This window comes from Macaca nemestrina, chromosome 2, assembly GCF_043159975.1.
Source record: "Macaca nemestrina isolate mMacNem1 chromosome 2, mMacNem.hap1, whole genome shotgun sequence".
NCBI classification, from domain to species: Eukaryota; Metazoa; Chordata; class Mammalia; order Primates; family Cercopithecidae; genus Macaca; species Macaca nemestrina.
The window spans coordinates 148,427,757-148,449,968 of NC_092126.1; the positions used below are offsets into that span (position 1 = coordinate 148,427,757).

At 46.9% G+C, this 22,212-nt stretch overlaps 1 protein-coding gene across 10 annotated transcripts in view; it reads left to right on the forward strand.

Annotated features, from left to right (window-relative positions):
• Positions 1-7,878: 7,878 nt before the first annotated feature.
• LOC105477663 (myotubularin related protein 14) overlaps positions 7,879-22,212 on the forward strand; it is a 54,981-nt gene continuing 40,647 nt past the window's right edge. For all 10 annotated transcript variants that reach the window (XR_984874.2, XR_011620217.1, XM_011734258.2 and 7 more), the window contains exons 1-3: positions 7,879-8,155; positions 11,991-12,139; positions 21,315-21,423. Coding sequence is in view for 5 of the 10 variants with exons in the window: in XM_011734258.2 (XP_011732560.2) it covers positions 7,997-8,155; positions 11,991-12,139; positions 21,315-21,423 (417 nt within the window). In the remaining 5 variants the exon portion in view is untranslated. The remainder of the gene's footprint in view (positions 8,156-11,990; positions 12,140-21,314; positions 21,424-22,212) is intronic.

The window sequence follows — 22,212 nt, forward strand, 5'->3', positions numbered from 1 at the left end:
AGCACTGATTGGTCAGGTCAAAGATGAACTCACAGAGAGTCTTCTTGTGCTGAGTAAGTTCCTGGATGGGAGCCACAAGATCAGATAAGCCAGTTTATCAGTCTGGGTGGTACCAGCTGATCCATCAAGTGCAGTGTCTGCAAAATATCTCAGACACTGGTCTTAGGTTACAATAGTGATGTCCCCAGGAGCAATTTGGGGAGCGTCAGAGTCTTGTAGCCTCCAGCTGTGTGACTCCTAAACCGTAATTTCTAATCTTATGGCTAATTTGTTAAATCCTACAATGGCACTGTAGTCCCCAGGCAAGAAGGGGGTTTGTTATGGGAAAGGGATGTTATCATTTTTGTTTTAAACTGTAAACTAAGTTCCTCCCAAAGTTAGTTCAGCCTATGCCCCAGAGTGAACAAGGACAGCTTGGAGGTTAGAAGCAAGATGGGCCGGCGCGGTGGCTCAAGCTTGTAATCCCAGCACTTTGGGAGGCCGAGACGGGCGGATCACGAGGTCGGGAGATCGAGACCATCCTGGCTAACACGGTGAAACCCCGTCTCTACTAAAAAAATACAAAAAACTAGCCGGGCGAGGTGGTGGGCGCCTGTAGTCCCAGCTACTCAGGAGGCTGAGGCAGGAGAATGGCGTAGTCCCAGCTACTCAGGAGGCTGAGGCAGGAGAATGGCGTGAACCCGGGAGGCGGAGCTTGCAGTGAGCTGAGATCCGGCCACTGCACTCCAGCCTGGGCGGCAGAGCAAGACTCCGTCTCAAAAAAAAAAAAAAAAAAAAAAAGAGGCAAGATGGGAGGCAAAGACTTCATGACTAAAGCACCAAAAGCAATGGCAACAAAAGCCAACATAGACAAATGGGATCTAATTAAACTAAAGAGCTTCTGCACAGCAAAAGAAACTATCATCAGAGTGAACAGGCAACCTAGAGAATGGGAGAAAATTTTTGCAATCTATCCATCTGACAAAGGGCTAATATCCAGAATCTACAAAGAACTTAAACAAATGTACAAGAAAAAAACAAACAACCCCATCAAAAGGTGGGCAAAGGATATGAACAGACACTTCTCAAAAGAAAACATTTATGCAGCCAACAGGCATGAAAAAATGCTCATCACGAATGATCATCAGAGAAATGCAAATTGAAACCACAATGAGGTACCATCTCATGCCAGTTAGAATGGCGATCATTAAAAAGTCAGGAAACAACGGATGCTGGAGAGGATGTGGAGAAATAGGAATGCTTTTACACTGTTGGTGGAAGTGTAAATTAGTTCAACCATTGTGGAAGACAGTGTGACGATCCCTCAAGGATCTAGAACTAGAAATACCATTTGACCCAGCAATCACATTACTGGGTATACACCCAAAGGATTATAAATCATGCTACTATGAAGACATATGCACATGTATATTTGTTAAGGCACTATTCACAATAGCAAAGACTTGGAAACAACCCAAATGTCCATCAATAATAGACTGGATAAAGAAAATGTGGCACATATACACCATTAAATACTATGCAGCCGTAAAAAAGGATGAGTTCATGTTCTTTTCAGGGACAGGGATGAAGCTGGAAACCATCATTCTCAGCAAAATATCACAAGGACAGAAAACCAAACACCGCATGTTCTCACTAGTAAGTGGGAGTTGAACAATGAGAACACATGGACACAGGGAGGGGAACATCACACACTGGGGCTTGTTGGGGGGTGGGGGACTGGGGGAGGGATAGCATTAGGAGAAATACCTAATGTAAATGATGAGTTGATGGGTGCAGCAAACCAGCATGGCACTTGTATACCTATGTAACAAAACTGCATGTTATGCACATGTACCCTAGATCTTAAAGTGTAATAATAACAATTTTTTTTAAAAAAAAAAAAGAAGCGGCCGGGCGCGGTGGCTCAAGCCTGTAATCCCAGCACTTTGGGAGGCCGAGACGGGTGGATCACGAGGTCAGGAGATCGAGACCATCCTGGTGAACATGGTGAAACCCCGTCTCTACTAAAAAATACAAAAAACTAGCCGGGCGAGGTGGCGGCGCCTGTAGTCCCAGCTACTCGGGAGGCTGAGGCAGGAGAATGGCGGGAACCCGGGAGGTGGAGCTTGCAGTGAGCTGAGATCCGGCCACTGCACTCCAGCCTGGGTGACAGAGCCAGACTCAGTCTCAAAAAAAAAAAAAAAAAAAAAAAAAAGAAGCAAGATGGAGTTGGTTAGGTCAAATCTATTTCACGGTTACAATTTTGTAGTGGCGATTTCAAAAGAACTCATGTCCAGAATATTCAAACCTCTTCTACAAATTTATGATAAAAATACAGACAACCCGCTAGAAAAATGGGCAAAGGATGTTAACAAGCACTACCCAAGAGTATATTCAAATGAGCAATAAATATGTGAAAAGGTGATCAACTTCATTAATCAGGGAAATGCAAATTAAAACCAAAATTAGCTATGCTGAAAGAAGCCAGACACAGAATACACAGGGTATAATTCCATTTATAGGAAGGCTAGTGACAGAAAAGAAATCAGTTGTTGCCTGGGGCTGGGGGTAGGGGTGGAATGGACTGAGATGGGACTCAGTGGAACTTTCTGGAGGTGATATATATGTTCAATATCTTAATTACACTGGTGATTTTATAATTTGGCAACACCCATCAAAATGTACAATTAAAGAGGATGAATTTTATTCTACGTACTCATACCTCAATAAAGTTGATTTTTTAAAAGCACAGTAGGGCTGGGCACCAGTGGCTTATACCTGTAATTATAGCACTTTGGGAGGCTGAGGTGGAAGGTTCACTTGAGCCCAGGAGTTCAAGATCAAACTGAGCAACATAGCAAAACCTTGTCTCTACAGATAATTAAAAAATTAGTTGGGTGCGGTGGCACATGTCTGTGGTTCCAGCTACTCAGGAAGCTCAGGTAGGAGAATTGCTTGGGCCCAGGCGTGGAGGCTGCAGTGAGCTGTGATCAAGCCACTGCACTACAGCCTGGGGGACAGAGCAAGCCCCTGTCTCAACAACAACAAAAGCACAATAAGATACCACTACATTCTTCCAAAGTATAAACTAGTATGAGGAAAAAACAAAAGAAATACCAGTACATTCTCACCAGAAAAACTAAAATAAAATTTACCAAGTATTGACAAGGATGCAGAGTAACTGGAACGCTACTAACTTGCAGGAGGCAATGTAAATGTCACGGGAAAACTCTTAGAAAGTTACTCTTTGACTGTTGTCAAAAGACAAAATTGCAACTTAAAGATCTTAATTGGCTTTATTTTTATTTTATTTTATTTTATTTATTTATTTTTTTTTTTTTTGAGACGGAGTCTCGCTGTATTGCCCGGGCTGGAGTGCAGTGGCCGGATCTCAGCTCACTGCAAGCTCCGCCTCTGGGGTTTACGCCATTCTCCTGCCTCATCCTCCCGAGTAGCTGGGACTACAGGCGCCCGCCATCTCGCCCGGCTAGTTTTTTGTATTTTTTAGTAGAGACGGGGTTTCACCGTGTTAGCCAGGATGGTCTCGATCTCCTGACCTCGTGATCCACCCGTCTCGGCCTCCCAAAGTGCTGGGATTACAGGCTTGAGCCACCGCGCCCGGCCTATTTTATTTTATTATTATTTTTTGAGTTGGAGTCTCCCTCTGTCACCCAGGCTGGAGTGCAGTGGCATGATCTCTGCTCACTGCAATGTCCACCTCCTGGGTTCAAGTGATTCTCCTGCCTCAGCCTCCTGAATAGCTGGGATTACAGGCATTCACCACCACGCCTGGCTAATTTTTTTTTTTTTTTTTTTTTTTTGAGACGAAGTCTCGCTCTTGTCCCCAGGCTGGAGTGCAATGGCGTGATCTCAGCTTACTGCAACCTCCGCCTCCCAGGTTCAAGCCATGTTCCTGCCTTGGTCCCACAAGTATCTGGGATTACAGGCACCTGCCACCACACCCTGCTAATATTTGTATTTTCAGTAGAGACGGGTTTTCACCATATTGGGCAGGCTGGTCTAGAACTCCTGACCTCAGGTGATCCAACCACCTTGGCCTCCCAAAGTGCTGGGATTACAGGAGTGAGCCACCGCGCCCGGCCTAATTTTGTATTTTTAGTAGAGATGGGGTTTCTCTATGTTGGTCAGGCTGGTCTTGAACTCCCGACCTCAGGTGATCCGTCCGCAACGGCCTCCCTAAGTGCTGGGATTAGGGGCGTGAGCCATTGCGCTTATAGACAGATAAGGGCTGAAGAAAGCACAAACAACACAAAGTAGACTGGTCAGTTCTTTTCTTTTTTTTTTTTTTTTTTTTGAGACGGAGTCTTGCTCTGTCGCCCAGGCTGGAGGGCAGTGGCGTGATCTCGGCTCGCTGCAAGCTCCGCTTCCCGGGTTCACGCCATTTTCCTGCCTCAGCCCCCTGAGTAGCAGGGACTACAGGTGCCCGCCACCACGCCCGGCGGTTTTTTTTTTTTTTTTAGTAGAGATGGTGTTTCACCGTGTTAGCCAGGATGGTCTGGATTTCCGGACCTCATGATCCGCCCGTCTCGGCCTCCCAAAGTGCTGGGATTACAGGCGTGAGAGTGGGCCCGGCCGCATTGGTCATTTCAAAGTAACTTTCCTTGTAGGGCGGGAACAAGGAAACAGAACAATAGAAAAACAACGGATTGGGCCAGGCGCAGTGGTTCATGCCTGTAATCCTACCACTTTGGGAGGCTGAGGTGGGCGGATCACCTGAGGTCAGGAGTTCGAGACCAGCCTGGTGAACATGGCGAAACCCCATCTCTACTAAAAATACAAAAAAATTAGCCGGGTGTGTTGGCACACGCCTGTAATCCCAGCTACTCTGGAAACTGAGGCAGGAAAATTGCTTGAACCTGGGAGGTGGAGGTTACAGTGAGCCGAGATGGCACCACTACACCACTGCACTCCAGCCTGGGCGACAGAACGGCGGGAACTCGTCTCAAAAAAAAAAAAAAAAAAAAGAAGAAGAATAACATTGATTAACATCAGGTTACTTTTGTTGTAAGGATTACGGGCAGAGGAAAGTTCATTGTCATGCTTATTGAAAGTGGCCTGTTGGGGAAATATCTGTTCTCTCTCCAGATTTCTCTGACGGTCAGATAATTAAGTTTCAGCTTGGTAAAATGTAACTTTAGCAGGAATTACTCCATTTTGGTTCTTAGTCTTGTTTGTTAGGATCTAGTGCAGGTGCTTTGTCCAAAATAATGGCCTTCTATAATTTTTTAAAATTTCTTTTCTTTTTGAGACAGAGTCTCAAGAGTCTCACTCTGTCACCTAGATTGGAGTACAGTTTCGTGATCACAGCTCACTGCAGCCTCAACCTCTCTGGCTCAAGGGATCCTCTCCCACCTCAGCCTCCCAAGTAGCCTCTCAATGTGCGCCACCACACCTCGTTGATTTGCTTGTAGAGACGGGGGTCTCGCCATGTTGCCCAGGCTCATCTGGAAGTCCTGGGCTCAGGTAATCAGTTTACCTTGGCCTTCCAAAGTGCTGGGATTACAGGCATTAGCCACCATGCCCGGCCTGTAATTTTTCTTTAACACCATATAATCCAGTCATTTCATTCCTAGGTGTTTAAGATAAATGTGTATATAGATTTGTCAGAAAATATCTACTAGGCCAGGAGTAGTGGCTCAAACCTGTAATCCCAGCATTTTGGGAGGCAGAGGCGGGAGGATTGCCTGAGCGCAGGAGTTTGTCACCTGGGCAACATGGTGAGTCTCGGTCTCTACAAAAAAATTTAAAAAGTAGCTGGGTGTGGTGGCACATGCCTGTAGTCACAGTTACTTGGGAGGCTGAGGCAGGAGGATTGCTTGAGGCCAGTAGTTGGAGGCTGCAGTGAGCCATGATCATGCCACTGTACTCCAGCTTAGGCAATAGGGTGAAACCCTGTTTCTAAAAAAAAAAAAAAAATTAAATTAAAAACCAATCTACTGTATTAAAACTTTAGAAGCCAGGATAGTGATTATCTGGGGGTAGGGAGGGTAGGGTGGTGGGTGGTTGTTGGTGAGTGGGTAGATAGTGACTGAAAGTGGTCAGGAGAGGGCTTCCGGGGTGCTGGTGTATATCATACTATATGTATATCATACTTCTATTAAAAGTTTACCAAAAACGAATTACTTTCGTTACATTTGTGAGACAATCTGAGAAAATGAAACCCAGACTGGGTATTAGACCACATTAAGGAATATTGTGAATTTTCTTAGGTATGTTAATAGCCTTGTATTTTTTATGTATTTTTTTGAAGCACTAATCTGTTGTGATTAATGCTTAAGTATTCACAGATGAAATAATGTGATGTCTGGAATTTGCTTTAAAATAATTTCCTGGATGGGAAGGGATTGCTTAAACAGGATAAATAAGCAGATGTTGATTATTGTTCAAAACCAGTACATGAGGGTTCATTATACTATTGTCTCCACTTTTGCGAATGTCTGAAATATTCTAATAATAATAATAATAATGAGAGGCTTTTCTTTTTTTTTTTTTTGAGACGGAGTCTGGCTCTGTCGCCCAGGCTGGAGTGCAGTGGCCGAATCTCAGCTCACTGCAAGCTCCGCCTCCTGGGTTTACACCATTCTCCTGCCTCAGCCTCCCGAATAGCTGGGACTACAGGCGCCCGCCACCTTGCCCGGCTAGTTTTTTGTATTTTTTAGTAGAGACGGGGTTTCACCGTGTTAGCCAGGATGGTCTCGATCTCCTGACCTCGTGATCCGCCCGTCTCGGCCTCCCAAAGGGCTGGGATTACAGGCTTGAGCCACCGCGCCCAGCCTGAGAGGCTTTTCATCACAGAATTTCAAGGCAGTCGCTTCACCCCTGACTCCCAGTTTCTACCTCAATAAAATAGGGCTGATGATATAATGCACTGTACTCACAGGGATGTTGTGAGCAGCAGGGGGAGAAAAGAGTTTTATGAAATGTTGTGTTTTTGGTTTTGTCTTTGAGACGGAGTCTCACTCTGTCACCCAGGCTCTAGTGCAGTGGCGCGATCTCGGCTCACTGCAGCCTCCACCTCCGGGGTTCAAGCGATTCTCCTGCCTCAGCCTCCTGAGTAGCTGGGATTAGAGGCGCAGGCCACCATGCCCGGCTACTTTTTGTATTTTTAGTAGAGACGGGATTTCACTATGTTGACCAGACTGGTCTCGAATGGCTGACCTCGTAATCTGCCTGCCTCGGCCTACCAAAGTGCTGGGATTACAGGCGTGAGACACTTCGGCCTGCTGAAATGTTGTTTTAATATTGTAACCACTGCCATTATGGTTTCTAGTACTGATTTGTTGCCTCCCAGTGTTTCCTCCTCCTCTCCCTGTATTTTTTTTTTTTCTTAAGACAGAGTATTGCTCTGTCACCCAAGCTGGAGTGCAGTGGCTCGATTTTGGCTCACTGCAACCTCCACCTCATGGGTTCAAGCGATTCTCCTGCCTCAGCCTCCCAAGTAGTTGGGATTACAGGTGGGTGTCACCATGCCCGGCTAATTTTTTTATTTTTAGTAGAGATGGGGTTTCACCATGTTGGCCAGCCTGGTCTCGAACTCCTGGCCTTAAGTGATCCGCCTGCCTCAGCCTCCCAAAGTGCTGGGATGACAGGTGTGAGCCACCACGCTCGGCTTCCCTGTAATTATTCATTCCGCTTTTCCTCTGGTTCTTTTCAATGGTTCCTTCCTGCTACCCCCATCCCCCGGCAGCCCAATGGTTGAGTCCGGTTTCCCCAGGGGAAACCCCTTGGGGCGGATCACGCGGTGTCTGCGAGTGGCCTCCCTGGAGGCTACAAGGATCGCTCCGCGCCGGGGGTGGGCCAGTAATCGTAGGCGGGGCGCGGGTCCCGAGCTCCGATTGGCCAGGGCCGGAGTAAACATCCGGCGGGACGGGGCGGGGCCGGAAGTGGAGTTAGAAGGCGGTGGCTGAGGCGGTTCCGGAGGTTCTGGTGTCGGAGTTGGGGCAGGCAGGTGCTATGGGCCGGCTTGAGGCACACTGAGGGGACGCGGGGCTGGGCCATGGCCGGCGCTCGGGCCGCCGCCGCCACCGCCTCGGCGGGGTCCTCGGCCTCTTCGGGCAACCCGCCGCCACAGGAGCCGGGGCTTGGGGAGCTGCTGGAGGAGTTCTCCCGGACTCAGTACCGGGCCAAGGACGGCAGCGGGACCGGCGGCTCTAAGGTGAGACTGGAGGCGCGATGAGCTGGGGAAGGCCCCTAACTTGGGGAGTTACAGAGGAAAGGCTGAGACCAGGGGTGAGAGAGAGGTAGGAGTGGTACCTCGCCGCTGAGGAAGAGGAGAGCGAGTTCTCCAGGGTCTGGAACCAGAGTGTAAGAGTCGGACTTGACAACCATAAAAGGAGGAACTGGGGTTAAAATGAGCCCAGCAAAGAGGTCCTTTTTGTTTGAGAAGGGGTCTGAAGGTGAGAGATGAAGCTGAGGGGCCAGGTTCAAAGATCAGAGAGGAGGACCTAAGGAAGGCCTATTCCCTGCTTCAGGTGCCGTAGGATGAGTTGTGTCAGGGAAAAAGCCCTCGAATCTAAGAAAAATAGGGAGACGATTCCTCAGGGTCAGAGGTCAGAATGGAGCCAGGAGATGAACCCAGTGTGTTGCCCCCTTATAAGGTCTCAGCATAACTTAGGCCCATCCCTTTTCTTCCCTTATACAGCAAGAAGACAACCCACACTCCCACTCAGTTCCTTCATCAAAAGCAGGTCTCAGTTCCTCTTTTTCCTCCCTTTGGGATTTCCACCCAGTCGTCTTATCGCCAGACCTGGAGGGCTTCCTGTTAGCTCAGGCCATCCCCACCCTAAGCACTGGCTGGCAGTGCGGTGGGAATCTTGCTGACCCTGCCATCTCGTTCCCCCACGTGGTTTTGGCCGCTTTAGCACCAAGTTTTCCAGTGGAACTCTGTTCCATCCTGCACCACAGAACTCTGATTTGGCCCCAGAGGTTACCCTGAGTTGCGATTCTGTAGTTGGCATCTGGTAGTCTCTGAAATAACCCAGGGAAGACTTCAGTAAGGATTGGACTTGCTCACTCTCCAAATGGCCAAGTAATTTTTCCAAGTGTAGTCTGGGGACCACCTGTTTAATTATCATCTGGGGTACTTTTAAAATTTGTGCTTGTGGGGTACTTTGTGAAAATAGAGATTCCTTAGTCCCACCCAGTCCTACCAAGTCAGAATTAGCATCCTCCGCCTCCCCAGTTCAAGCAATTCTCCCTGCCTCAACTTCCCAAGTAGCTGGGATTACAGGACCCCACCACCACGCCCAGCTGATTATTGTAGTTTTTAGTAGAGATGGAGTTTCCCCATGTTGGCCGGGCTGGTCTTGAACTCCTGAGCTCAGGTGATCCGCCTACCTCAGCCTCCCAAAGTGCTGGGATTACAGGCGTGAGCCACCGCACCTGGCCTTTTTTTTTTTTTTTTTTTTTTTTTTTGAGACAGGGTCTCGCTCTGCTGCCCAGGCTGGATTGCAGTGGTGCAATCATGGCTCACTGCAGCCTCGAACTGCTGGGCTCGAGTGATCCTCCCACTTAAGCCTGCCAAGTACCCAAGACCACAGGTACACACCACCATGCCTGGCCAATTTTTTTTTTTTTAATTTTCGTGGAGACATGGTCTCACTATATTGCCCTGGCTGGTTTCAAACTCCTAAACTCAAGCAATTCTCCCACCTCGGCTCCCCAAAGTGCTGGGATTACAGGCCTGAGCTGCCACACCTGGCCAGTGAGGGTCTTTTGGTTTTTCTGGTGATTGGTTTTTTTGGACCCCTCTTTCAATTTACATGACCCTGAAGATTAGGGTTGTCATAAGTTACACCTGATAGTGGCTGAAGCTGGCCTTAATTATCTCTCCAGGCCTTCTGATCTCCTGCAGACTTAGATGTATATGTATTTATATGTATTTATAACTGTTCAGGTAGAACAGGGAGTTAGATCTGTAACTGAACAATCGATTGAGGTAACTCACTACCCCTTTGGACTAATCTCTTGCAAACTTCTTTTTTTTTCCCCCCCCAGACGGAGTCTCTCTCTGTCACCCAGGCTGGAGTCCAGTGGTGCAATCTTGGCTTACTACAACTTCCACCTCCTGGATTCAAGCTATCCTCCTGCTTCAGCCTCCCTAGTAGCTGGGACTACAAGCATGCGCCACCACGCCTAGCTAATTTTTTTTATTTATATATATATATTTTTTTGAGACGGCATCTCCCTCTGTCGCCCAGGCTGGAGTGCAATGGCATGATCTTGGCTCACTACAACCTCTGCCTCCCAGGTTCAAGTGATTCTCCTGCTTTAGCCTCCCAAGTAGCTGGGACTACAGGTGCCCGCCACCATGCCCAGCTAATTTTTATATTTTTAATAGAGGCAGGGTTTCACCATGTTGGCCAGGATGGTCTCGATCTCTTTCTTGACCTCGTGATCCGCCCGCCTCAGCCTCCCAAAGTGCTGGGATTACAGGCATGAGCCACCGCGCCTGGCCGGTGTTACGGTTCTTATGTCTTTTTTCCTGTTGTGTTTTTCTCTGAACTGTGAACAAAACAAGTAATTGTAGGGGGAGCTCTTCTATTTCACAAGCGAGTTGTATATAAGGAAACTTTACAGCTTTTACTGATTGTATGGAATAGAGCTTGTAGGTACTAGTCTATAGCTAAAGAATGGGGAAGAGGGCCAGTACAGTGGCTCACGCCTATAATCCTAGCACTTTGGTAGGCCGAGGCAGGTAGATTGCTTCAGCCCAGGAGTTCAAGAGCAGCCTGGAAACATGGACCCCCATCGTTATTAAAAAATTTTTGTTGGCTGGGTGTGGTGGCTCACGCCTGTAATCCCAGCACTTTTGGCAGGCGGATCATGAGGTCAGGAGTTAGAGACCAGCCTGGCCAGCATGGTGAAACCCTATCTCTACTAAAAATACAAAAAATTAGCTGGTCATGGTGGCACCGCCCACACCTGTAATCCCAGCTACTCGGGAGGCTGAGGCAGGAGAATTGCTTGAACCCGGGAGGCAGAGGTTGCAGTGAGTGGAGACCATTGCAGTCCAGCCTGGCGACAGAGCAAGACTCTTTCTCAAAAAAAAAAAAAAAAAAAAAAAAGTGAAGAGGCCAGGTGCGGTGGCTCACACCTGGGAGGCTGAGGTAGGCGGATCACTTGAGATCAGGAGTTCAACACCAGCCTGGCCAACATGGTGAAACCCCATCTCTACTAAAAATATGAAAATTAGCCAAATGTGCTCACTTGAAACCCAGGCGGCTGAGGTTGCAGTGAACTGAGATCGTGCCACTGCACTCCAGCCTGGACGACAGAGTGAGACTCTGTCTTTTAAAAAAATAAAGGCCGGGTGCGTTGGCTCACGCCTGTAATCCCAGCACTTTGGGAGGCCAAGGTGGGTGGGTCACCTGAGGTCAGGAGTTTGAAACCAGCCTGGCCAACATGGTGAAACCCCCGTCTCTACTAAAAATAGAAAAATCAACCAAGCGTGGTTCTGTGCACCTGTAATCCCAGCTACTCGAGGTGAGACAGGAGAATCACTTGAACCCAGGATGCAGAGGCTGCAGTGAGCTGAGATTGCACCACTGCACTCCAGCCTGGGCGACAGAGCGAGACTCCATCTCAAAAAATAAATAAATAAATAAATAAATAAATAAAAGAATAGGAAACTAACCAAGGAAGGTAGTGGATTAGTGGCAGTTTCAGTAACCTGGACCAAGAGTTCGTATGTTTTATGGGTTGTAGACTTCTTTGAATCTAATGAAAGATGTAATCCTCTCCTCCAAATGCTCAACACCCACAATTTCGGATTCATTGTTAGGGAATTAAGAATCCTTCCTGAAGCATACAATATATGGGTTAATGAACTACATATGGGGCCTGTGGCCTAGCATCACATCTTCCCAGCACAGAATAATTATCACTGAGGTACATGTCTTTCCCAGTGACCTCTCAGGCCATGGACCTCCTAATTCTCACCCTCAGAACCCCATAATTCTCTTTGTGTTCTGGTCTCCTTCTCTGTGCAGGTTGAACGCATTGAGAAGAGATGTCTGGAGCTGTTTGGCCGAGACTACTGTTTCAGCGTGATTCCAAACACGAACGGGGATATCTGCGGCCACTATCCCCGGCACATCGTGTTCCTGGAGTATGAGAGTTCTGAGAAGGAGAAAGACACGTGAGCATCATGTGACCATAGTGTGCATGTCTGGGGAGTCCGTGGCAGCTAATCCGTGTGGCTAGGAAGTCGGTAGCTGGGCAGGGCAGACTCACTTTCCCCAGGTGTTAAGCCTCATTGGCATTTTTATTTACTTCAAGGTTGGACAAGTCAGACTGACAAGGTGGCATGGCATAGAATGAGGGGTTGGGAGTAACAGCCCTTGATTTCTGTTTCACTTCCACCCTTGAGCTCATTGTCCTAAGACAGTTGACTTCACAGTTCACTTCTCTGAATATCAGTGTCCCTTTTTTAGAGAGTGTGGGTGGGAGGTACACTGTCAAGACAGGCTTACCCGCGTTTACCATATGTAGCACTTAGGACCCTGAGGTCTAGAATCAGACTGCTTGAGTTCACATCCTGGATTCCCCTTTTGCTGGCTATGCAACTGATGCTGGGCAAGGTATTTAACTGCTTTGCCCTTAGTTTTCTTATTGGTAATTCTCTACCTCATGTTAATTAGTCCTTTTTTTTTTTTTTTTTTTTTTTTTTGAGACGGAGTCTCGCTCTGTCGCCCAAGCTGGAGTGCAGTGGCACTATCCTGGCTCACTGCAAGCTCCGCCTCCCGGGTTCACGCCATTCTCCTGCCTCAGCCTCCCGAGTAGCTGGAACTACAGGCGCCCGACACCACGCCCGGCTCATTTTTTGTATTTTTAGTAGAGACGGGGTTTCACCATGGTCTCGATCTCCTGACCTTGTGATCCGCCCGCCTCGGCCTCCCAAAGTGCTGGGATTACAGGCGTGAGCCACCGCGCCCGGCCCCAGTTAGTCCTTTTAAGGACTAACTAAAATTTTAGAAAAGTGGTAGTGCAGTCCAGAGGATAAATAGGGCTGATAAAGCCTGACATGTACGTTGTAAGAATTAGAAATAAAAGCTACCATTTATGGTGAACCTACCAAGAGCTGAGTACCTTATGTGGGATAACAATTTGTACCAGAGCAGACACAGAATGCTTGGTGCAGGATGTGGCCTGTAGTTAGTCAGTAAATGGTGTAGTTATTTGATATTGATAAGTACTCAGAGCATGGGGCTCTAGGAAGTGCTATATGTTGATCTCAAAGTTTGCTCCCCTAATCTCCCTACTTCCTGCTGAATTTAAGGGAATTTCAGGAGCTGTTGTCAGCACTATCTGTGAAATCCTGGCCCTGTGGGTGAAATGTTAGGAGTACCGCAGCAGTCGTGCTACATAATGCAATAGCCCCTTGCTACTCAAAGCAAGGCTAGCAGTGCACTCAATAACTTGTTAGAAACGCAGAAGCTCAGGCTCCAGAGCCATTGAGCCGGAATCTCAGCAGAACATGATGTCCAGGTGATTCAAATGCACTACCAGGTTTGAGAAGCACTGCCATAGGCCAAGTGGGGAGAATGGTTAATTCTGCCTGGTGTTTGTGTGCCTGGGAAGAACTGGAATTGGAAGGGTGAGCAGGAATTTCCCTGAAAATGTCCTTAGGGATCAACTCATATAGGGGTCCTGATCATCAGGCCAGGGAGTGTGAACCTGTGGGTTGTGTGTGGGTGTCAGTGGTTTTACTGTGCTGGGAACCCCTGAGCACTTATTAAGATTATAGATTCTCGGCCTGGCCTAGTGGCTCATGCCTGTAATCCCAGCCTCCTTTGGGCGGATCACCTGAGGTCAGGAGTTTGAGAACAGCCTGGCCAACAGGGTGAAACCCCGTCTCTACTAAATATACAAAAGTTAACTGGGTGTGGTGGCACACGCCAGTAGCTACTCAGGAGGCTAACACAGGAGAATCGCTTGAACCCGGGGGGTGGAGGTTGCAGTGAGCCGAGATTGCACCACGGCACTCCAGCCTGGGCAACAGAGCAAGAGCAAGACTCCATCTCAAAAAAAAGATTACAGATTCTAGAGCTTCTCCTGGGCCTTCTGGAATCAGAATTTCCAGCCTACATTCTGTGAGAGCTCCCTTGATGTCTTAAATTACAGTATAGCTTGAGAACCGCTGCTGCAGGCCATGGGGAGCCAGAGAAGGTTTACAGCAGAGGAACAATGCTTTAGGAATTTAAGCACTAATGCTTTAGGAGTTTAAGCCTTAGTTTCCTCATCTGTAAAGTGGGGATGTCTATAAGAGTGCCCATCTCGGCCGGGCATGGTGGCTCACACCTGTAATCCCAGCACTTTGGGAGGCCAAGGTGGGCATATCATGAGGTCAGGAGATTGAGACCATCCTGGCCAACATGGTGAAACCCCGTCTCTACTAAATATACAAAAGTTAGCTGGGTATGGTGGCACACGCCTGTAATCCCAGCTACTCAGGAGGCTGAGACAGGAGAATCACTTGAACCCAGGAAGCGGATATTGCGGTGAGCCAAGATCGCACTACTGCACTCCAGCCTGGCGACAGAGCGAGACTCCGTCTCAAGAAAATAAAAAAAAAGTACCCATTTCACAAGGTTGTAGTGGGGTTCTCTAAGAAAAGAATGTTAAGGACTCTTGTAAACAGATCACAGAAATTGTATCACATTCTCAGTTATATAACCTAAGAACTCAGGATCGCCAAGCCTAAAGAATTGGGGTTTGTTTTGGCCCCATTATTTATGGTTCTTAGCTCTTCCTTAATTCCTCCTTCCAGAATTAGGTAAACTTCGTTTCTTCTTTTTTTTTTTTTTTTTTTTTAAGGCAGAATCTTGCTCAGTTGCCCAGGCTGGAGTGCAGTGGTGTGATCTTGGCTCACTGCAACCTCCACCTCCTGGGTTCAAGGGATTCTTGTGCATCAGCCTCCCAAGTAGCTGAAATTACAGGTGCGTGGCACCATGCTTGGCTAATTTTTGTATCTTAGTAGAGATGGGTTTTGCCATAATGGCCAGGCTAGTCTCAACTCCTGGGCTCAAACAATCCGCCTGCCATGGCCTCCCAAAGTGCTGGATTACAGGTGTGAGCCACTGCGCCCGGCCCTGTAAACTTAGTTTCCGTAAACCTTTAAGCTAAAGTTTCTGAACAAGAGGGTTTTGTTTTGTTTTGTTTGTTTTTGCCTTGCCGTCCTCTTCCATCCCCTTCTTCCTACCCTCTTTGGTGCTGGCTGGCTGGTGGTTTTACCTGTGCCCTGATAATGACATTCTGATATTAAGCTCAACTGTAATCAAGATGGGTTTTTTTGTTTTTGTTTTTAATTAAGATGGGGTCTGGAATGCAGTGGCACAATCATGGCTTGCTGCAGCCTTGATCACCTGGGCTCAAGTGATTCTCCCACCTCAGCCTTCCAAGTAGCTGGGAATATGGGCACATACCACCCCTCCCAGCGGATTTTTAAAAATTTTTAATAGAGACGAGGTCTCACTACATTGCCCAGGTGGGTCTCCTGAGCTCAACAGATTTCCTCACCTTGGCCTTTCAAAGTGTTGGGATTAGAGGTATGTGCCACCACACCCAACAGAGTGGTTCTTTTCTGTGTTCATTTTATGAGTGAATCAACTGGGGATCTTTCTACAATGCAGAGATTCAGTAGACCTGAGGTGGGCCTGACATTTGGCATATTCTAACAAGCTCTCAGGTAATACCAAATGTTACCCTTCAGTAACATAATAGTACATTGAGGAACCTAGTCGTGGTTGCCTTGTAGAAGCTTTTCCTGGAAGGAAACAAGTTTAGTGTTGATCCCTTAAAGAGAAAGAAACTAATATTTATTGAGTACCTGCTGTTTGGCAGGTATTGAGGTTTTACATAGATGAAGTTGAAGCCCAGAGAAGTAATTTGCCTTTTCCCAAGATCACAGAGGTAGTAAGCAGAGTGGGGTTAAAAGCTATGTTTCCTGACTCTATACCTGTCTGCCTTTTCTTTCACCACCGCGGCTCTCCCACCTTGTCTAGCAGAACCTCACAGTCAGGCCAAGGCCCCTATGGAACATCATTAACCTTAGAGGAGCTTGTTGGAGTTTGCTTTTACTTTGCACTCCTTGCAAGGCCTTAAAGTGTTACTGAAGTGATATTGAGTGGGTGATGCCTACTTGTTGAAAGGGGGGACTTCGGGTGTGTTTGGGTGGGAAGAAATAGAATTTTTTGCTTTTTTACTGTCTGGCTTGGCGGTTACTATGATGCTGAATTAAACTGAATAGACTGAATAAAAAATAGACTGAATTAAACAGGGTAGAATTGGATTTAAGCAATGTTTTGGTCCTGTTAAGGAACCTCTCCAATTTGGTTCATCATCTGGGAATAGAAGCCTGGACAGGGATCCCTGAATAGCCAAGACATGTTTGTTAACAGTGTTCATTCAGCTGCTGCTGTGTAGTAGACCTCAGGGATCAAGTTGGACGCCAAATAGATGAAGTCCTTACCAGTAGGTCTAGTGGGAAACAGAGTCCAATAAAGAAACAATAACTGTTAATAAGAGCTGGAATTAGGGGAACTACAGGTGAGGCCCTGTGGGATAGTGGTTAAAACCATGGGCCCAGTGGCTACCCACCAGGGTTTAGAATCTCAGCTACCCTGTTTACCTGTTCTGTGACTTTGGGCTAGAGATTTCATCTCATTAAACTACCTCATCTGTAAAATTGGGTAAGTGAGGACTGAGTGAGATAATGTGGGTGTAAGCTCTACTTTGTGCCTCTTATCTATTAAATAATATCAGCAGTAACATCTCAGAAAGTTTTGGGGCACATCATAGGAATAACCCACATAGTTTGGTAAGTGTGATGCCTGTCTGGGAAAGCTTCCTATTGGAAATAGGCGATAACAGCATTTTCTTCTGTATTTGACTGGGCGTGGTAGCTCTTGCCTATAATCCTAGTTACTTGGAGGCCAAGATGGGCATTTCACTTGAGCCCAGGAGTTTGAGACTGAATTAAACTGAATAGACTGAATAAAAAATAGACTGAATTAAACAGTCTGGGCAACATGATGAGACCTTGTCGCTATGAAAAATACAAAGCATTAGCCACGTGTCATGCCATGTGCCTGAAGTCCCAGCTCCCTGGGAGCCTAAGGTGGGAGGATCACCTGAGCCCAGGAGGTCAGCTGCAGTGAACCATGGCGCCACTGCACTACAGCCTGGGCAACAGAGGAAGACCTTGTTGGGAAAAAAAAAAACAAAATCTCACTACCTGGTAACATCTTGCCAGAAATTTCAGTGCATACATTACAAATGTAAATACGGAAGCCTACATTTATCCCTTCAAATGTGAGTATTATGTGCCAGACACAGCTCAGTGCTTAGCACTGCAGTAAAAGGATCCTAAGGACAAGAGATAGTAAAAATAAAAACAGGAACTAGTGAGAGAACAGAAACTGAATTGCTTCTTTATTTTTTATTTTTTTTTTTTACAACGGAGTCTCATTCTGTTGCCCAGGCTGGAGTGCAGTGGCGCAATCTGGTCCCTGCAACCTCTGCCTCCTGGGTTCAAGCAGTTTTCCTGCCTCAGCCTCCCGAGTAGCTGGGATTACAGGTGCGTGCCACCACGCCTGGCTAATTTTTGTAGTTTTAGTGTAGATGGAGTTTCACCATGTTGACCAGACTGGTCTTTACCTCCTGACCTCAGGCAATCTGCCGCCTGAGCCTCCCCAAGTGTTGGGATTACAGGCATGAGCCACTCTGCCTGACCAGAAACTGAATTGGCACTTGATATAGGGGAACCGGTAAAGGAACCACTGGCCGGCCTAACAAGAAAAGCTGGGTTATTACATTAAAAGACCTCCCTAGAGGAAACTGCTGATGTGTCCTCCACCAGGGGTTTTTTGTTTGTTTGTTGGTTTGTTTTTTGAGACAGAGTCTTGCTCTGTCGCCCAGGCTGGAGTGCAGTGGCCGGATCTCAGCTCACTGCAAGCTCTGCCTCCCGGGTTTACGCCATTCTCCTGCCTCAGCCTCCCGAGTACCTGGGACTACAGGCGCCCACCACATCGCCTGGCTAGTTTTTTGTATTTTTTAGTAGAGACGGGATTTCACTGTGTTAGCCAGGATGGTCTCGATCTCCTGACCTCGTGATTCGCCCGTCTCGGCCTCCCAAAGTGCTGGGATTACAGGCTTGAGCCACCGCGCCCGGCGTTTGTTTTTAACAGAAGTTTAGCCTGAGAAATGCAGCTTGGTTTTGAGGATAGAACTCAACCTGGGAAAATCAGATGTAGGCAGGATTCAGAGGGCTGGTATGAGCTGAGTGAGAGTCAGTTGCAACATATGGTGCTGACCAGATGTGTGACATTGGCCATGGGCCAAGTAAGTGGGAGGAAGGCCACTGTGGCAGTACTAAAGGCGCTCGGTTTTATGTTCTCGTGGAGTCTAGTTAGGCAATTAATTGGTACTGAGGTGCCTTTTGATTTCATAGAGAAACTGGGTGAGGGGAAGGCAGCACACTCTGGTTCTCTGTCAGCTTGTGTGCCTAGGCCTGCCTGGTGGGTTGTTGCCACCCTATGGGCACTTTGCTTTCTTTCTTTTTTTTTTTTTTTTCCCAGACGGAGTCTTGCCCTTCGCCTAGGCTGGAGTACAGTGGCATGATCTTGGCTCACTGCAAACTCAGACTCCTGGGTTCAAGCAAAAATTCTCCTGCCTCAGCCTCCTGAGTAGCTGGGATTACAGGCATGTGCCACCATGCCCAGCTAATTTTTTGTATCTTTAGTAGAGATGGGGTTTCACCATGTTGGCCAGGCTGGTCTTGAACTCCTGACCTCATGATCCACCTGCCTTGGCCTCCCAAAGTGCTGGGATTACAGGCGTGAGCCACCACACCTATGGGCACTTCTTTGCAAAGGCACCCCAGCCTCTTCAAGTTTGCCATTCTTCCTCCTCCTCTGAACAGAGAAAAAAATTTAATTACAAAAATTACGTCTTACAGGAAAAGACACCATGGGAAGCTCAGTCCTCTTTTTATACCCCTTTGTTCTCTTTCCAAGATCATCAAACTATTCATTCTGGTTTTTATTTGAAGACTGCTTTTTAACTTCATTTTCAGACCCCCATTTGATAGTAGTTATATTGTCAAGCCACAATCACCTATATATATATCTTCTATATATATATCCTGTTATTCTATATATATCTGCTATATATATATCCTATATATATCTCCTATATATATGTGTGTGTGTGTATATATATATTTTTTTTTTTTTGAGATGGAGTCTCGTTCTGTCACCCAGGCTGAATTATAGTGGTGCAATCTCGGCTCACTGCAACCTCCACCTCCTGGATTCAAGCAATTCTCCTGCCTTAGCCTCCCATGTAGCTGGGATTACAGGTGCCTGACACCACACCCGGCTAATTTTTTTGTATTTTTAGTAGAGGTGGGGTTTCACCATGTTGGCCAGGCTGGTTTTGAACCCCTGACCTCAAGTGATCTGCCCGACTTGGCCTCCCAAAGCACTAGGATTACAGGTGTAAGCCACCATGCCTGGCCCCTAGATATATTTTAAGTAAGAATTCGGCAGTATTTTAAAGACTTTGTGTTTTTATTAACCCTAACAGCATCCAGATACATTTAGACAGGTACTGCAAGTATGTGGGAGTCACTGATTTATTCCTTCTGAGATAATATTTGGGTGCGTGTGTACAAGAGAAGCTGTGTAATAACATGCAGATTCCTAGAAGGATTAGGATGTGAAAGGGATTAAATTCCCTCTAGGAGTTGGTCTGAAAGCTCAACCCTTTTAAGGAAGGAACGTGAGTGTCTTTCCTTCCTTCTGCTGGGTTACTCTGCATAGCTGGGAAAGCTTCCTGCTCTAACTTTCCTGCCTCTTATTTCTCTTGCTACCAGAAGCTCTGACTGGCTGATGTGAGCTTTGCCAAAGGTTGGTAGGTGAGAGTGAACCCTTATTTTAGGGAAGTGTGATTTGATATGGGTGTGACTTGCTGGAGCTCACTTCTAAACCTGACTCATGTTCTAGAAGCTCACTTACCAAGCCCAGTGCGTTAACTACTACACATCCCTGTGTCACACCTGGCTTCTCTTATGCCTCCTTTGCTCTGTGTGCTGTTGGCCATATGGACTTTGAAAGCAGAGGCCTAGAGCCATGTGGACCAAGAAACGTTATCTCATTCTGCCCTCTAAAACAGCACTCCCCAACCTTTTTGACACCAGGGACTGGTTTCGTGGAAAACAATTTTTTCACAGCAGGTGGGGGAAAATGATTTCAGATGAAACTATTCCACCTCAGATCGTGAGGCATTAGATTCTCTGCAACCTGAATCCCTCACATGAGGAGTTCACAATAGGGTTCGAGCTCCTATGAGAATGTAATGCCACCGCTGATGATCTGACAGGAGGTGGAAGTCAGACGGTAATGCTCCCTTGCACCCTGCTCACCTCCTGGTTCCTAATGGGGCACGGACTCGTACTGGTCTGGGGCCCAGGGCTTGGGGACTGCTTGCTCTAAAAGATCACAAAAATCTATATTCAGAGTTATGTAAAAAATAGATAAATACTCAAAAAAATAGTCCTGTGATTTCCAGAGAGGGTCCCCAGGGCATCAGGTCTTATCCTGGGAGTTAAAAATTGGAAAACCCAGACATAAGATCCAGTTTTCTGTGTATATTTTTGAATTTTGTGTATGTCTTCAGTTTAGCTCACCTTTTTTTTTTTTGTAATCTTAAAGGTTCAGAAATCAGAGTGATTTAAGTTTTAATACCTATAATTAGCACTTTTTTCTTTTCCTGAAAAACTTAATATATCTCATGCCTGTAATCCCAGCAGTTTGGGAGGCCGAAGTGGGCGGATCACCTGAGGTCAGGAGTTTGAGACCAGCCTGGCCAACATGGTGAAACCCTGTCTCTACCAAAAATAAAAAATTACCCAGGTGTGGTGGCTCACACCTGTAGTCACAGCTACTCGGGAGGCTGAGGCAGGAGAATCACTTGAACCCGGGAGGTGGAGGTCGTGGTGAGCCAAGGTTGTGCCACTGCACTCCAGCCTGGGCAACAGCAGTGAAACTCTGTCTCAAAAAAATAAATAGATAGATAGATAGATAGATAGATAGATAGACAGACAGACAGACAGACAGACAGTCTCAAAAAAAAGATGATTGGATGGATGGACGGACAGACAATAGATGATATAAAATTTCGGAATGACATTTAATTTCAAGCAAGCATTATATACACAGATCTGGTATGGAGGGGTCTGTGTGAATAAACAAATATACACAAAGTTCCCACTTCAAAGTCAGCTTGACCTGCTTCTCTTGCCTGTGTGTTAGGTTTGAGAGTACCGTACAGGTGAGCAAGTTGCAAGACCTCATCCACCGCAGCAAGATGGCCCGGTGCAGAGGACGGTTTGTCTGCCCAGTAATCCTGTTCAAGGGCAAGGTAAGGCCCATACCATAGCTTCATGTTCCAAGACTCTCTTTTGGAGTAGCTGACTTAATGCAAAGTATAGGGTCTTTTTTTCCCTCAACATTTAGTAGCCAAGCATTGGGTGATTACTGGGTGCCTGGTGTTGTGGGAAGCAGTCCAGAGAAACAGACCAATTCTGACTGAAGGATGGTTCTAGGTAGGGAAGGGATGGTCACACCAGCGTACCCCACCCCATGTTCTAGAGCCAGACTGCCTGGATTCAGATCCTGACTCTTATTTCCTGCCTATGCAAAGCCTCCTTTTCCTCTCCTATAAAATGAGAATAATAATCACCTATTTCAAAGGTTTATGGATTAGATTAAATCAAATGAGTTCATATATATTGTTTGTAATATATAATTCGCCAAGTATTTATTGTATGTTGTGTGCCAGACACTGCTTCAGGCCTTAAAATACATCATGTAAAGCAGACAAAAGTCTTTATTCTCTTTTTTTTTTTTTTGAGACGGAGTCTCGCTCTGCCGCCCAGGCTGGAGTGCAGTGGCCGGATCTCAGCTCACTGCAAGCTCCGCCTCCCGGGTTCACGCCATTCTCCTGCCTCAGCCTCCCGAGTAGTTGGGACTACAGGCTCCCGCCACCGCGCCCGGCTAGTTTTTGTATTTTTTAGTAGAGACGGGGTTTCACCGTGTTAGCCAGGATGGTCTCGATCTCCTGACCTCGTGATCCGCCCGTCTCGGCCTCCCAAAGTGCTGGGATTACAGGCTTGAGCCACCGCGCCCGGCCAAAAGTCTTTATTCTCAT